This window comes from Achroia grisella, unplaced genomic scaffold, assembly GCF_030625045.1.
Source record: "Achroia grisella isolate CSIRO2021 unplaced genomic scaffold, CSIRO_AGI_Agris_v1 utg1304, whole genome shotgun sequence".
Lineage (NCBI taxonomy): Eukaryota > Metazoa > Arthropoda > Insecta > Lepidoptera > Pyralidae > Achroia > Achroia grisella.
Window position 1 is genome coordinate 597,967 of NW_026712617.1, and position 17,827 is coordinate 615,793.

General features: G+C 30.5%; 1 protein-coding gene across 2 annotated transcripts in view; it reads right to left on the bottom strand.

Annotated features, from left to right (window-relative positions):
- LOC131855126 (frequenin-1) overlaps positions 1-17,827 on the bottom strand; it is a 228,322-nt gene that overhangs the window by 126,932 nt on the left and 83,563 nt on the right. The window contains exons 2-3 of one of the 2 annotated variants that reach the window (XM_059206369.1): positions 15,218-15,338; positions 8,734-8,902 (exon numbers count right to left, since the gene is read on the bottom strand). In XM_059206369.1, coding sequence (XP_059062352.1) covers positions 8,734-8,797 — 64 coding nt within the window. In that variant the 5' untranslated portion in view covers positions 8,798-8,902; positions 15,218-15,338. The remainder of the gene's footprint in view (positions 1-8,733; positions 8,903-15,217; positions 15,339-17,827) is intronic. The other variant, XM_059206370.1, reaches the window with a different exon arrangement.

Sequence of the window (17,827 nt, forward strand, 5' to 3'; positions counted from 1 at the left end):
CAGAATATAATTTAAATAATACATATTTTCTTATTCTTATGTATAAGTTAAGATATATGGACAGTTCAAATTTCTACAGCGAAGTTTCTAATCTTTCGTACTACGTAATTTGTATGGCAAAAAGATAACGGGCCGTAATTTTTTACCATTCCAATGATTCACCTGATGTTAAACGGTAACCGTCGGCCATACACGAAAAGCATTATGGACATCATGTTATCATATGATACTCGGGACACCATTAATTCATTGTCCTTCTGGAGGACAAAGATCTCATGTCTCTTATCCCCCAATTTCACTACCTAATCGCACCCTACAATCAAAATACAGCTCAACAGCAGTTGCTTAGCAGCTGAAATTAATTATAATAATAATAATAATATCTCAGGACAATTCACATAGCACCATCTAGTCCCAAGCTAAGCAGAGCTTGTGTTATGGATACTAGACAACTATACATGGATTTTTTTTTTGTAAATAAATACATATTATACATAGAAAACACCCAGACCGATACAAACAATCATACTCATTAATACAAATGTTTGTACCGTGCGAGGAATCGAACCCACGACCATCGGATAGTAAAGAGGTGTGCTAAACCACTACCTTTAAAAACTACACATTTTAAACACGTAGTTTTATATTTTGTTTATAATATGTCATTGTAGAAGACAGTGTAGAACTATAGACGTAGAGTTTCGAGCCTTGGGAAATTCCAACACCTCTAAGTACATATACGAGTATAAAAGTGGGATGGAGCACGCGATTTCACTGTACATATGAATAACCTATTTAGTATGTAGCAGCTTCGTAAGTATAAAATTCACAGTATAAGAACGTGAATAATAAGAAAATCCTTACATTTCTACAACTTCATTATCGATAAAGAACAGCAATAAAGTGTTTTTATATAATATGTTTATTGCTAAAGCCCAGATAAGATAATACTCGTATTACATAATAGTAGTAAGGATTTCTCTGACGTCATCTACTCGTACATTTCTTTATGGAGTGTTTCTATAAATTTGCGTGAAGCTAACTAATCTATTTTTGAATCTGACCTTTCAGATAGCGAAACTCTATTCGAATTACGCAGTGGATAACGAATGGAAATTACTTTTCATTTCAATGGAGTAATATACGACGCCTGGCGGAACTAGCACTTAAATACAAGGTGTAATATATTTTTTAAGTCACTGAAATGGTAAACTACGAAAAGATATACATAATAAAAGATAGTAACTGCACAAGGTTAGTATCAAGGATATAACAAAACGTACTGAGATTCGCTATGTAAGTTTTATATACTACCATTCTAGAGGATTTCAAGGATTAAAGGTAAATCTCTGTAACCTGTAATATGACTGTTATATTTTTACACCATTAAAATAGCAGTTGAAAAGCTAGCTACTTTACGGCAGAAATGAATCAGACAAACAGCTTTGTACAAATTCTCCCTACGGTAGAAATATTGGCAGAATGGAATAGTCACTAAGAAATTCCAGAAGTATTTATTCTCCCGGGTACCGAGATGTTTATCCTCTTGTGTTGAAGTTTGCACTGTCTACAGATTGAAAAATAACAGTTCAAGCACGAAGTATTTTATTCTAGTGGTTTATTGGATTATACAGTAGTTTGATGAGACAAGAATGTCAAAAGAAAGATTTCCTCATTACATAAACTATGAAAAAATTTAAGGATGAAGTAAATCTAACAAGAAGAGGTTTAGACTGTATATCTGCTGGCCTATAATGATTATATAGACTTAATAGTTTATACAAATAAATAAAAATGGAGTGTTTGTTTGTAATATTGAAATAACCGTTTTTTACTACATGATGATATGAATATAAATACGGTACATACATCAAAATATAAATTTCTACAATTTTTGTCTGTCTGTTTGTTCCGACTAATTTCTGAAATGGCTGGACCGATTTTGACGAGACTTTTTGAGCAGGTAGCGGATGTAATAAGGGTAATGTAGGCTTCTTTTCTTTTAGAAAAATAAACATTACATTCCACGGACGAAGTCGTGGGTACAGTTAGTATAACACAAAATCGAGTTAAATATTAAGATGTAAGTATTGTTTATAGGGATATACGGCAGCAGCATCCTTTCCGTGTCTGCTCAGTAAAAACCATTAATGATGTGGTACCTTTTTGCATCACTGTGGTATACATATAAAGAAAGAGCAAAAGGTCTGTATGAAATTTTATGTATACTGTATTTACTTCTTATTTTCTTATATACTCAATTTTTTATTTATATATTGTAAAATGTGTATTTGTTCATATATTTAATGCTTGTTTTTATGTGTAATTAGAATAACTATTAAACTGTCGACCACTCTGATGGTAAATGCCTATATGTATATATTAACAATGCTAATGAACATTATGTCATAATGAAATATCCATGGTACACTTCACCCGTTGCTATTCCGTAGGACTATAATATTATGCGACTGTATCATGTAACATTACTCTATATTTCACTCCTTGAACGAAATACAATCTACAAAGTAAGTTCTTTGAGGACCTAAAAGGGTAAGTCAGGGATAGTAGCCTAAATGATTTAGTACAAAGTGTATCTAAAAATATATCAGAGGTCGTCAACAAATTCTAATTCATATTACAATCAATAAGTGATGGCACAAGCAGTTAGGTACGACAAGCAGGCTATCATTCCGTGAGAGATTGCAGCCAACCCGGCGCCGGTACTCAAACTTTGTCACTTAAGACACCAATAAAGCTAACTTTGCCATTTATATCTACAAATACTCCGGGATCACAGACACCCAGATACAACAGAATTAACGCCCTTATTTATGAGGCAGTAAATTACAATTAGCTACTATTACACAGTACTGTTTGACAATCACAACGCTAGTATTTAATAATTTGAAAAATATTGTATCGAAGTTTATTGCGAATACGAATAACAAATAAATACAAATAATAATTTATAATAATATAGCAACAGATAACTTAGGGAATATTATGTTTTATAGCTTTCTAATGAAATCACAAAATAAAAACAAATCATGTAGGTTTTAAATTCAGAATATTCTGTTATTGGTTTGTTACATACTTCAAAATATTATATTTATTATTAAATTTCTATGATTAACTTATTTGATTATTTATTTACAGAACATATTGCAATACCTACATTTCAACACTAAAAATAAAAAATAGTTGATAATATTTAAATTCGATTATTAATAATTTAAAAACACCGATAACAAACCAAATTCAAATATATCTACAGTAACGTGAGCAACACTGGGCATCAGTGTTGTGTTGCTTACGATGTCGATAGAGGCCAATAATTCTGACTATACCATCTGGTATAATAGTCTTGAAGGTACGTCTATATATGTATAAATATAGTACTCTTGTTGAATTATATTCCGTTTAGATTACTTCAGGAAAAATGCATTTCCGTTCTGAAATTCAAAACTAAAATGCCATTTTCCCTAAATGATAAACCTTTGTCTATCGATTTACCATTTCGTTTGTTAAATTGACAATAGACAATAGACTTTGTAAATGTCCTTTGCATAGGGGCTTTATATCAGTAACTAATTTCGGCCTGAAGGCGAGTATGACATGAAACGACTAGATATAGAGGCGCTTTGTTAGTGTATTTTGTGATATCAGGTTGCTGTCAATGTCAGTGTGACATTTACCTATTACTCGGCATAAGGCGGCATATCAGTTCGTTTGCTCAAAATATTACTCGTATAAATTACATAGTAGATACCTATACCTTTTTTTTTACATCAGGAAAATCCGTCATGTAGACAATTCGACGAATAGGTACTGCCGGCCTCCTACCGGTTAAAACCCTGATGGTATACCTCTCGGCTCGTGGCGGGCGAGATCGCGGGAAACGACATTCATATGCTTCCCCGCCCTGCGATATCGATACTTACGTAATTTTTTCTTAGTTTACACAGTTATTTTTTTCATAAAATTGTTAATATGCAATTTATTTTATAAAATTTTATATCATATCGATAATAATATACACGTATAAATATCTAGGTGATAGATCCTCAGGTCCAGTTTTTATTATCAGCAACGATTTTTTCTAACACGCTTTTTTTCGCTTCACTGCTATAGAGCTACAGTTTATAAACTACTATCTTTTTTCAGCACGAGTCATTCCTATTTCGGTAGAGTAGCTTTTATGGTTTAGGCAAAGAAAATACTATTATTATTCTATGACAGCGTTTATACCTCGTCGATTGAATACCACCAAGTTACTATAGTGACAAGGTGTGCCCAAATTTCATTGCTCCATAACACGCACATGACATTAAATTATGACAATGCCGAATTTGCTTTAATTTTACTTATTATTTCAAATTGAAACATCTATCTAAGTAATCAATACTTAAATTGTATTACAGTAAGGTATTTATTATATAACGAATTTAATTATAAACTAATCATCCAAAATTCACCACTTTCTGAATCACCGAAAATGGTTGGGTGAGAGAATGAAATTTTGGCATCTGGAAATGATAATGTGTTTAGAGACAAGCAATTGGGGAAATTTGCAAACTGTGCCATGCCGTGAATATTCAAATGTATTGTGTTTTCTGCAATTAATGAATAAATTTGAATATAAAAAAAACTTTAATAATTAAATATTTCGAAAGCGTTATGGAGTTGGTGTTGATTTTGATCTAAAGTTAGTGAATTAGTACCATAATTAAAAAATAAATTATATTCACTACTTTTCTGGCGATAGAAGCACCGAAAACAAACCAAAATTAATTTAAAAGTATAATAAGTATTGTGTTCACCTTTACGTTGAGAATCCTAAGTATCGTCAACTATGTACAATGCCTTTGACCAAGTAAGATATGGTGGTGGTACGGTGGTATATATATTATTAGATATTAGTAAAATATATTGTTACAATTGTAATACATTGGAATTACCTAATTATTGTAATACTGCTTAGTATTTTCCATTTATAAAGTTTTGTTTCCACAACTTCATAATTCCTTTCTAGTAAGTATTCAAAGGTTGGCTGCAAGAAATCCCTCTATTCTGATGAGTCCGGTATTGTATTCATTTATTACTTAAGAAGTTTGTGTCTTTTATCTTAAGTTTGTATTGTACAAATCTCACTTGCCTTTGGCTACTTTTGTATTATCTAAGATCACTTTAATAAAAACATTAAAAATTATCTCAATCATTATATTAAATAAAATTATAGTAATTATTTAGATTCATTAACTGAGTAAGAGCAGAAGTCCGTTCTATTCCGTAAGAAATCTGATGTGTGGATATTAATAATTATAATTAAATTAGTCTATTATTGAAAGTTACTTATCTTATCCAGTATTACACAACAACTACAGTCAGTCATCCCAGATGGTGTAGTTGCTAACATCAACTGTCAACGTAATTGTGAAGACAACACTTGACATGCCCACATATTTGGTATTCGAATCCAACGTGGCAAGCGGCCGGCCTATCACCGTCTCTCAGATTAATTTCGATTTGACATCGGTGTTTACTTCACCGAAAGTCAGTCAGATATATAAATTGAGACATAGTATTTTTTGTGTCGGATTGATTTAAAAGTAAGATATCTTCGACGGAATTCATAATAAAATTTATTTTAAAATTAATGTTGCAAACTAAACTAACTATAGACTAAACTATGCCTTTTTAATAATACATAGTCGACGAAATAAGATACTTTTAAACATAAATAGACATATGTATATATATAGAAGTATGTACTATATACGTCAATAGTCAGTAAGCTCTTTATCATAACACTTTGGAGTGACCGTTATATAAGTTCCAACATGTCAGTCACTTTTATATTATTTGAGTATTACAGTTAGCAGTATTAGGGTTCTCAAGTGGGATGTGATGTTAACAAACGGAAATGGGTTACGATGCGCGTGAATTTAGCTCACGTACAAATTTCAAGCGGAGAAATTGTGTTGAAACTTATATTGAAATTTAGAAAGCTGAGTTAAAATGTAATTGAGAACAATGATTTGTTAATAAAATAATTCTACAAATAAATTCCAAATATTATAGATTTAGAGAAAATATATGTGACTTGGGAATTTATAACTTATTATGAATCTCACATATTAATATACATTTGCAGTTATGATGGTCTGAGTATAAAAAAAACGGTTACAATGTAGTATAGTCCAGTTATATTTTCTGCATATCAAAATACAAAAAGTTAAATTGTTATTAAAACAAAAATAAAAAAATTAAATTTTCACGTACACGGTATGTATCTAAATGATGTGTAACAAATCTTTATAATCTATACTAGTAAATAATTAAATTAATTAATATAAACAATGCATTAGATATTCAAGGAATCCTTTGGGTAAATTTCACGGTCTCGATATAAAACGTAACATCGAAGTGGCTCTAACATAGAACCACGATTGTTCCAACTTTAATTACAATCCAGCCGAGAGCGAGAGCTGATGAATCGATTTTCACTTATGATGCCACTTGGCAAGGACGAGGCCTCGTTTAAATCTAGCTAAATGCGCAACTTGCCAAACGTCCCCATTCCTTTAGGAATTTGGAGCAAGCTGTCTCGTTAATCATCAGTCCACCTTTACGTTAATTAACAAATGCGAATGATGGTATACGGAATGTTTCGCTTTTGCCATTATATTTCAATTGGCAGCCTTCCACGAATATCTTTAATTGATAAAAATCTTTGAAAGGACAATGTATTTTCTTTTATAAATAGTGTTTGCTTAGGCAATGTCATATATCATGTCAGGTTAGAGCATTTATAAATCACAAGTGATAGTAACGATTTTTTTTCAGAATGTTTTTATTTATTAATAAACATATTTTTTGTATTTCAATGTAATTGAGGAAATGCTAAGGCTCGTAACAAAACTGGGCTTAACTGTAAATCGGCACTGCAATCCATATTTTCCGCATAATGCTGAGTTGTGGCTTTATTGTGGCCCACATTGACGCCTACGGGCATTTTCATTTTCGTTTGTAATAATGATTTTTGTTGTTTTTTGTATCTATGTTACTTAAATTTTAGATAGAGTCAATAAATCCTATTATATACTATTCTATTCAAAATTAAACATTCAGTTATTAAATTACATAGACATCATAAAGATTTAGTATGAACCATAACAACTTTATACGACATGACATGTTCAAATTCGATGAAATAACGCTCGGTTGTCCGCTGGGGACACTCCCCATTTGCTGAAAGAGGGCTACTGACATATAGACGTATTGAATAAATCGACTGACTACTTTTACGTACACAAAATCGTGCTATGGTCGATTCAATTTAAACTGATAACTATTCAACTGTATGAACATAGTTCATATAGATACATTTTAAAGCAGTTGGTGTAAAACGTCTTAATAACCACTACAATTCGAATAACTTTGAATGTAAAAAGAGATTGCTTCATGTAATGATAATGTAGATATATAGTCCATATTATTCATTTTAATATTTTTTCAATTATTTTGCTCATTCTTCTTGTAATAAGACAGCTTTTTTTAATAAGCTTAAAAATTTTTGATGACTATTGAAAAGTGCTTAAATTAAGTTTATTGGAATAAAGGATTTTCTAATCTATTCTAAACAAGCAAGGATTGTTTATATACCTAATATATTTCTTACATAAAGTTGGCAACTTTAAGTATTTCATTTATAAGGTATTATAAGGGTAACTAAAGTGAAATCAAAGGTTACGAATACTAATTTGTCATCATAAATTTTATATCTGAATTGATATTTACTATATGTTTTGCTCAATTAAATGGCTAACATTGTACAGATTCTGGTTTAGTGTTGAACAATAGAGCAGATATATTTTTAATAAATTTGAGATGCATAGTTGAATAACATAAACCAGAGTGTACTTACCAAAGTTAATATTACTACAACCTAAGTGCCCACCGCACTCCTTGAGATGATAGGACACATTACTACCCTAACCAATAGTTTCGACTGGGATAGCTCAATTTCTCAACTCTCATGAGAATCGGTTCGTTCGTTCCCGACTCGAGTTAGAGAAAAGTTGGTCAACCTCTAAGCCTTTAAATATATATTCCTATTACTGATAATATTTTTTCCTTTTTTATCATATGAACTAAACACTAAAAGATCTGCAAACTAGTTCACGTACATCTTTGGGTGTACAATCACTTCATGAACTCTACTAGCCTAATAAGCGTAAGGAGGAGGCTTGCTCTATAACAATTACGGAACGACTCGTAGCCATTGAAGTCATTATTGGTAGAATGTTGACGCTAATAACACCGACATGCCATGATACCTTGTGTACTCTACCATGGTGATAAGACCACCTTTTGTGGTGCACTATTTCCCATATATTTTCTTCCACATTTACTGTGCGCGATAAACATATATTATTATTATCCTTCAGCATTCATAGCTTAGTACCTTTTTTATTGTTAACGATTTATTCACTATGTCTCTATGTCAGTAATATTATTATTTATTTACCTTTCTTTCCTCAGCTTTCGCCGGTTTTATGATATTCACAGGCCTAAGCCAAGTGTATTTTAAATGTATTGTTCATTGTTTTTTACGTCTTGTGACGAAGTATTATTATTTTAGTGGGTTCACGCTGTCTTCTTCAATGGATGAATGCTTTGTAACATTTTTTTAAATTTAATTAAACTAATTAAAAAAAAACTACTTACAATACGTGGCAGTGGTTAGCCTGTCGATGGTGTCCTGCTTCAATTTGGAGTTCTTCTTACCCATCTTCGTTTGGTGTTTAACCGGCTGGTTGGCACTCACAAAGAGTATTGTCTGTGGTTGGTCACAAGGTGACGTCTTACATATTATTCATCCGGTCACCTTTGCTACCTGAAAATATAAAATCAGTTAAAGGTTTACTGTAATAAAAAAATATTGTTATGAGTTTACAATAAGTCTTTAATATTCTGGGTATGTATTATATGTTTTGTAAAATATAATTACCATAATATATTATTTATGTACGAGATAATCTACAAAATTTAAATTTAACTTTAACAAGTTATATCAAAATAAAAATTAATATCTGAATTAATAAAAAATGCATTTGATAATTATGTCGATTGTGTCGATGTCTATGTTGTTGTAAATAAGTGACTAATGTTTATATTTATTCAATATTAGCAGTAATCGCTAAATAAAACAATACTTTTATATTACTTTAATATTTACCGAATAATAAACTCAATATGATCATTATTTTATTTATTAAATGCTGACTATTACACAATATATAAGAAGATTAGAACTTTAACTATTCCGAATTTGAAAACAGAGCTGTATTTAATTACTTTGTTAAGATATTCACTTTGTTACAACAAATAATAAAATGGTCACGTTCTGTCACATAATTTCAACAATGCTGCGTCAACAGTATCCTGTTTTACCATGTCTCTCTTTCTAACTCAACAAATCCTTTATCTCTGTCTCTTTCGGTATAAATTATAGCTGTTTTCCTTCTCCTGAATATTGTAGGGCGAACAGAAGCGGTGGCGGGACGTAAACGAAATACTTATTTTGGCGTATCTTCTACGAAAACAAGCCATTTATAAGATGGCGATAAATCAAGAGTTCTTTCGCATTTGAGCATATAATATTATTACTTTATGACTAACACAAAGTGATAACCTTGAACTCGGAAAATTGTAAATAATTGATCGGATCACAACAAATTACAAAGAGGCGACTGAACTTCATTTTAGAAGTTGTCGCTGTTAAAATAATATCACAACATAATTGTATTTTCTATGAATGGAGTTTAAACTTTAAGGTCTCAACTTTTATCAATGATTTAAGTTCATACTTTAAGTAAATTATGAATAAAGGTGTGAACGACTTTTTCACTACATTGTCACATCCAATGCTGTGAATACCATTTTCATTGCTGTTTCGTGTCATTATATTTAAATTAATAGTTATGACTCCAAATTAGAAATAAATACCAGTAAGAACGTGCTTCAAAAAAATTTACCATAAAATAAAAAAGATTATATCTTTTATTTTACAAGCTTCGTCCTTAAATTTTTGACATAAAAACCTATTAAGCTCACTTAACCTTTTGTTTTTGGTCTTGTAATTTTCTTGTTATTTATTTTAATTTTTCTATTCATTATATTGTGACACTAGAACTATCTGTATATGTATAAAAGTTTATCAAGCATCACTATCTGTGGTCATTCTTTTATTTACTCTATAATAGTGTAATCTTATACATCACAACAAAATTCTGAGACAGACTGTAAAATAAAGTTTTTCGAACAGCTATAACTTCAAATGTAATATATATCCAGACTTATTCACGATAAAACAACTATAAAGCTGTTGATAAAGACGGGCTCCGATAACACTGGAGCTATTTAAATAAACTTACTTTAATACGGGCGAGGTCTCAACTGGGCTATTATGTTTTATGTGGCAGAATTAAAATTAGTTCCACGGAATCAAGACGTGAAACATTAACAATATTATTATTTAACAAAGTTTTGTTACTACTTCATTTGAAAAGTTTTCTTAAAGTACTGAAAATTATTAAAATTTGGAGTAGTTTAAAATTACTTGCGTACATTCGAGCATACGATATTTAAACATCGTTTATTTTACAAATGAATTTGAACTTGTGACTAAGAGATCAAAACTTGGCATCTAGTTAATTATTTATGTTATAAATGTTGATGAATCATTATTACAATTAATATGAATTATGTATATGTACATATTCGTATGAATTATGAATATGTATTTAAAAAAAAAAAGAGTATAATTTTTTCTGGATTTCAGATACATTTTGCCAAAATGTTTTTTTATTCCAGAAACATTAAAAGTGCATAAGAGAAAGTCAACAGACTGTTGATTGAATGCTTTGAAGATGTCAAAATAAAGCAATTCCCTCAGAGATTAAATAATATAAAAATATAACTAACATATGAAATATTAATAAATAAACCTGCAACGAACTAATCTTATAAGCGCTATTTCGTTTCAGATTCGATACTAGCAAAAGTTACCCTACATTACGGAGAATAAAATAATAATCGAGTCACAGTAAGCAAAAATAATATCAGTAGTATTCCCAGAACTCACAACAAAAACTATTGTTGTTCTGAGGTAATATTAGTTGAAATGGAAATGTATATGAGTCTAGAGGTACGACATATTTCATAACTTTATAATGAATTTACTGTTCCAAATAGATTTGCAACAATTGGATGGTTTTCAATTCTGGCGTATTGTTTGATCGCTGAAATGAAATGCCATACCACATCATTACATCGTGAATGCAAATTCATAAACAGTTATCGGATTTCCAAATACAATTTCAGATACCATAAATTTCGACCAATACTCATTGTATTAGTGTTTCTAAATTGGGTGAGTATAATTAACTAACAAACCGCTGCAGTTATTGTACAATTTCTAAATATTTTACATTGAAATATAAATAAGCTGTCGTCCTACCTTATCGTAAGTGGCAACCGCAGCCTATATATATGAACAGCACAACGGAAGGCTCTGCCATTCTGGAGGACTGAAAGGAACTAATGACTGAGTCATCGAAACTATATCAAGAAATCTGTGTATGAAATTTGAAAAAGAGGTACCTATGCACGAAAACGACTTTTTACAAACAATTCTAACAAGATAAAAAGTATTGCTTTCTATAAATCATATTTTAGAATAGATCAAATTGTTTTTCATAAAATTATAATTGAAATTAGTTTATATTAAATATATTACATTATATATAGTGTAAAGTTAGCCTTCAGAATTTCTACCAGCTTCAAACTATATCAAGTTCTATCAGGATTGATATAACACTTAAAGTTATGCCTACTTGATTTTGTTGCCGGAATTTCATGATTATATCGAGGTTGCAAAGTCGACGAAGCACCAGGAAAATACGAAAATCTATCGCAATAAATCCCGTACTTCAAATGCTGTATTGAATGTCTGCGGGAACTTAAAATCATATCATATTTCCAAGTGGATTTCGTTATAAGTTTCAATATAAATGTTATAGACGCAGAAAGAAATTGTATGAAATATCTAGCTATTTTGTAGAACATCATGCCATCCAGCCAATATACAGAAAACTATTTATATATCGATATTCAAATGATACAATATCCAACTACTTATATCGATAAGTACTTGGATGTTGCATCATTGGTTTGTTAGATATTATTTAAAGTTGAGGTATTATTAAAAATATTTTATTTATTATATTCTTCAGTATTTCAAATCTTTGTAGACATTGAATTATAAAGCATTATTATTTTTGAGCGAGATTAGATATTGAACTTATCACCGATTTGCCTATCCGGTATACAGACATGCAAAAAGAAAGTATTCAATTGGTTATCTTTATGCATCAAATAATATAAGCAGAGAATACCATATTTAAAAAATATCGAATCTGAGCACAAACAATACTTTGGAAAATTGTGACGATCTGATTCTGGTCAGTACCAAGAACAATAGCGTTATAGAGATAGTTCTATTTTGCAACATCATATTTTTTTATTGACGATTCACAAATCTTTGATCTGTCACCGCTGGATATTTCTGAAATGCTGTCTGAAATTATGCTTCTTATATGTGACTTTAATCTTCCAAATGTTTATAATTATGATCGTAAAATTCAGTGATAGGTCTAAGATGCTAATCCATTTAAATGTCTACATAATTAACTAGACATCATTAGTAGGTTATTAGAAGAATTGTGGATGCAGATTTAGAAAGCCGAAAACGTGTTTGCTTATATATTATATATACAAAAAACTACCATTCAGTAGCAGTTTTGTGAGGATTATGCTGAACGTTACGGTGAAATTCCAATATTATTTATTATTATCCCGTAGGGACCGTTTAACTTCCCGCTATAAAAGTATGATATAATGTGGACCTAACGTGTGATATATAAGGTAATCAAGGTAAAATATCAGAGTAATGTTACGTTATACAGTTTTTTTATTTATATCTTAAGTTGCCAATAAAAATATACATTTGGTTGGGACCCACCTCGACACTAATCAAATTTTTCCGATCGCAAATATGGATCGCATCATAAAAGCAATAATTATTATCAAATAGATAATGAAAGCAAAATTCAAAAAGAACTCTGTTTTATTTCTGTTATTTGATTTCTATCTTTCTGGTTGGTACTTACAGTCACTTTCGCTGGGTTTCAAAATATTATGGTATATGTATATTTGTTGGAACCAGCTAGGTAGTAGGTACATTTTTAAAGTATATATAGGTCCAGTGAAATTTTGACAATCACAGATTTTAGTAATGTGTTTGTATCTCTATTTCTCTTTATTATATTATACTGGATACCAATAAAAGTTATGGATTAAAAAGTAAGAAATGTCATCAGTAGATTTTTGTCTTGTTTTATCTCAATTGCATTTTTTTCCATACCGTATAATATGAGTGCTTAGAATACAATTTGAATAGGAGTCAATCAGGTGCCGTGATACCTAATTTATAAGCAAGTATTGACATGCAAACTACATGCAGTTGATACCTCCATCTATATTCATATCTGAAGTGCTAAACATGCAAATGTATTTTAAACATATTTTAATAAATTATCTAGTATTATATTCTGTGATAACAACTGAAAAAATAGCATTTATTTTTAAACAATCTTTAGTAGTGCTGTTTTATAAACAATACGATTTAAAAATAAAAAAAATTATAACTATAGAGAGCAGAATACCTGATAATATATTGCTTAAAATCTTTTCTTAACTAATCATTATAGGTTTCAAGCCAGTGGGCACATCGACTAACTTTTATGTGGCCACTTTGATCGTAATATTTATTGTACTTTGTTAGTGATACTTCAGCGAGTATCTATAAAAGAAGTCGAGGAAGTATGTCAACATAGAAATCTATATATAAACTAGCTGGCCTGGTAACGAAAAACAATGTTTGTTTTGTCACATAAATTAATCAGTTATCGACCGCTGACAGTAGAAAATTATTAATTTAAAAAATAGGGGTTGATGAAAAATCGCGTACAATTAGGGTTGTATATATTTTTTCGACAAACTATGAATATCAAATAAAGAAAATGTCCAATAGCTTATATTTTTTTCTTGGTAGACCACCTATCCTACTCTAGAAAAATAGCTTACGTCCTATTCTCAGACCTATAGAATATACACACAAAATTTCATATGAATCGGTCATGTCGATTCGAAGAAGATAAGTGTTAGAAATGTTATAAACCCTGTGATAAGAGAATTTTATATATTAAGATAGATACATATGTGTCGAATAGTAATACTCTTTCCTCTGAGAAATCAGAAAATGAACGCTATTTTCGTTAAAAGGCTCCTATCATCGAAATTACTTGGTAAGGATGCGTAACAACTTGGTTTTCAGGAATGCGGAAGATACAATATAAAGATCGCCATAGGCATATTGTATTTACCATTGAAGGCTACTATTACAATGTCATCATATCCTAATGCAACTGTTATCGATACTTTCTAACATAGGGATCATCAACTGTAATAATAAATCCATTGCAATTGGGATATTCCTAAAAATAAGAACAAAATGTTTCGTATGCAAACCTACCTGCAGTCGATTTAACTTTTTAAATTAGTTTCACACCGACAAATGCAAAATAGAACAAATAAAACAAATCTGATTTAAATATTTATTCGGGAACGTCGCGCGCGTCGGTGTACCGGCGAGTTTCACAATTTGTCAGTATTAATTTTTTTTAATCGTTATTTATAAAATATTTTACGAATGGAATAAGACAAAATTTTACAGCTACAGTTTAATTTTGATATTATTTTTATGTCATGGATATTTTAAATTTTAAGGAAGTTATGAAAATTTTGATGCTAGTTTTAAAACAACTCTTGTTTCTTCGTCCACGTGGATATCTTTCTCGCCAGGTGTCAGAGACATATGTAAAAAGATATTATAATTATGTTCTACATACAGTACGTATCGATCATTTATATTGTTACTCGTAAACTAACCTAAAACCTATTTAAACAACAATAGTTTCCCCTGTTTTAAATAAACCAAACATTATTTCCTAATTAATTACTATTAAATCACTATACAACGTTGTGAATCAATTACCATTAATAAATCTTTCAGAAAAGACTTTATTACCTTTTAGTATAACTGTTTAATGTCTATCCTGAAGGAAAACGAACACTGACACTTCATCACACTAGTGGCACACTATAAATACGATTCACAATCTATTCACTTCACGAATCTCTTTCGGTATCTGAAACGAGGCAAAATTCTCCCGTTACTTGGTATTTGTTTTATTCGCAAAGCATATTCGCGGTTTCATTATCGCTCAAAGCAACGTTTCTTGTGGAAACTATGTACGTGTAATTTGTACACAGCATTTTATCGCATTACTGTATTTATTGAGTTGAATAGACAGAGTTGAATAATAAACATTTTCTTCCCATTTTGGTTTTGAATTTAGCTAAACCTATTCGAAACCAAAATGAGAAGAAAATGTTTCTACGCACAGACGAGTCCTTATCAATAATACTGCAATTAAATATTGAAATTTTGCTTACGAACAATTCTGTCGTCAATATTACACACTCGTTCATTATTAAATATGAAGAATTATATTATACGTAACTAGTTGTTGTCGCCTGCTTTTCTTGGTATTTAATATAGTTTTTATCCGCCCTTAAATCCATAAATTAAGTGGTACATAAAAGGGGTGAGGGGAGGGGAGGAGATCGCCAAAATATTAATCATAGATCATTTATTTAATCAATTTGAAGATTTTAAGAAATTTGTGATCGCAAACCTGACATACATATCATTTTCAAGCCTTTCATTACATCCGTCCAGCTCTTAAGTCGTGAAAGATAACGAATAGATATAAAAAAGACAGAAACGCAATCATGACATTAGTATAGATATTAGAAAGATCACTTTCTAATATATATATACTAATATTATGAATGCTTTTCTGTTTTATACAAATATTCGAAAATTATTATTAATGTTATTCATTCGCTATGCAAATTCGCCATGCGGAAAAAAAATTTAGACAAGTTGTGATTTCGACCAATATATATATATATATATATAACTGCTTACAATATATAGAATATATTAGCAGTCTTGGCAAGAAGTTTCCTTATTGAATTATGAAGATAATGAATGGTTGAGATAAATCACAACATAGGATATGAAGCATTATTGTAATTTAGCAGAGTTGGATTCACAAAGAAGCGTGAGAAATTGACCATTTTGTCATGTATTAATCACTTGTATTGGGAAGTGATAATTAATAAAGTATTACGATACGACAGCCATTATATGTAAGTATGACGATATTATTGCCAGAGATGAAGATATTATAGAAATGGGAGTCTTAAATATTTGTATCTTTGCATGGACGGCGGAGTGTAAAACTATGGATAGCTGACTATGGACATTGAAACTGTACCAATATAGAATGCAAAATTGCTATTGGACTCAAATATTGACAAGGTCTGCAGTAGATAAGGTAAATGCGATCCTAGGTCACAAAAAAAATCTACAAGGAACAAAAATGTCAGAAGTCTTTCCCATAATTGAACTATATATTTTCATAGCATTTCATAGCATTGGGGAAACATGTACATCTGATAGTTGATGATAAAAGCGGCTAATGAACATCCGCAATACCAGGGGAATAGCAAGCGAGTTGCCGACCGTTTAAGGAGGAATTTGCTCTCTTCTATAAGATTTCAATAACATATCGGTTCGAAATACAACTGGTGAAAATTTATTCCACATTGAGCTTGTGTGGAAATTACTTTCTACAAAACTTCGCAGTAGAAGATTCATCTAGGTCTAGAGATAATAGAATATTGTCAAATATTGTATAATTACTATGAGATAATTATTACGTTTAAATATAGTAAGATCATATAATCTAAAAGAACGCGAGCTGCAAAATTTGTAAACAATAAACAATGATGTTTTAAACACACATTAGGTAACGCATTTATGTGAGTAAACAGGGCAGTAATATGGTACATAGTAAACCAATTCAGGCTCGCTTGTTTGTAGTCACTATACTAAATTTATTAGCGCTTTTAATTATTTGCTCCTCGTGAACACTCCGTTGGCAGTTGATTGAAAAATATCCTGTCGTTATTGCTTTACACAGTATCACCCTTTTGCCAAAACAAAGTCAATATTTGCGCAGATAAACAGCGTCCCTGAATTTCTCAATAATTAGAACTCAGTTCTTAATTATTTGCTATTTTGATTCCATTTATTTTTTCTACTTGTTCGGTAAATGTAGGATGGATATCGTGGGTAAGAACTCTTGGAGATATAAAATGTGCCTGGAATATGGTAATAGGTATGCCACCTGCACGTTATGACCATAAAAACTCGTGGCGAAAAGTAGATATTCCAAATTACATGCAATATATGGCAATAAATTGTTATTTGAACATCAAATAGGGAAGTACCGTAGCGTTAGTAAATATTCTCTAATACGAACAGTACTCCCTATTATATATATATATATATACAGTTAATATATATTCGTGTGCGTAGTTGTGTATGTATTTGTGATCGCCGTCATGTTATTCATGATAATCAGACGACAACAATAAATGAAGCAACTATAGAATAGTCGGAAGTACCTAATATTAATAAAATAGAAGTTGGAGTAAAAATATTAATTACGGGAGATTTTTCTTAACTTTCTTGTCAATGTTAACTGATATTTCAATTAATATT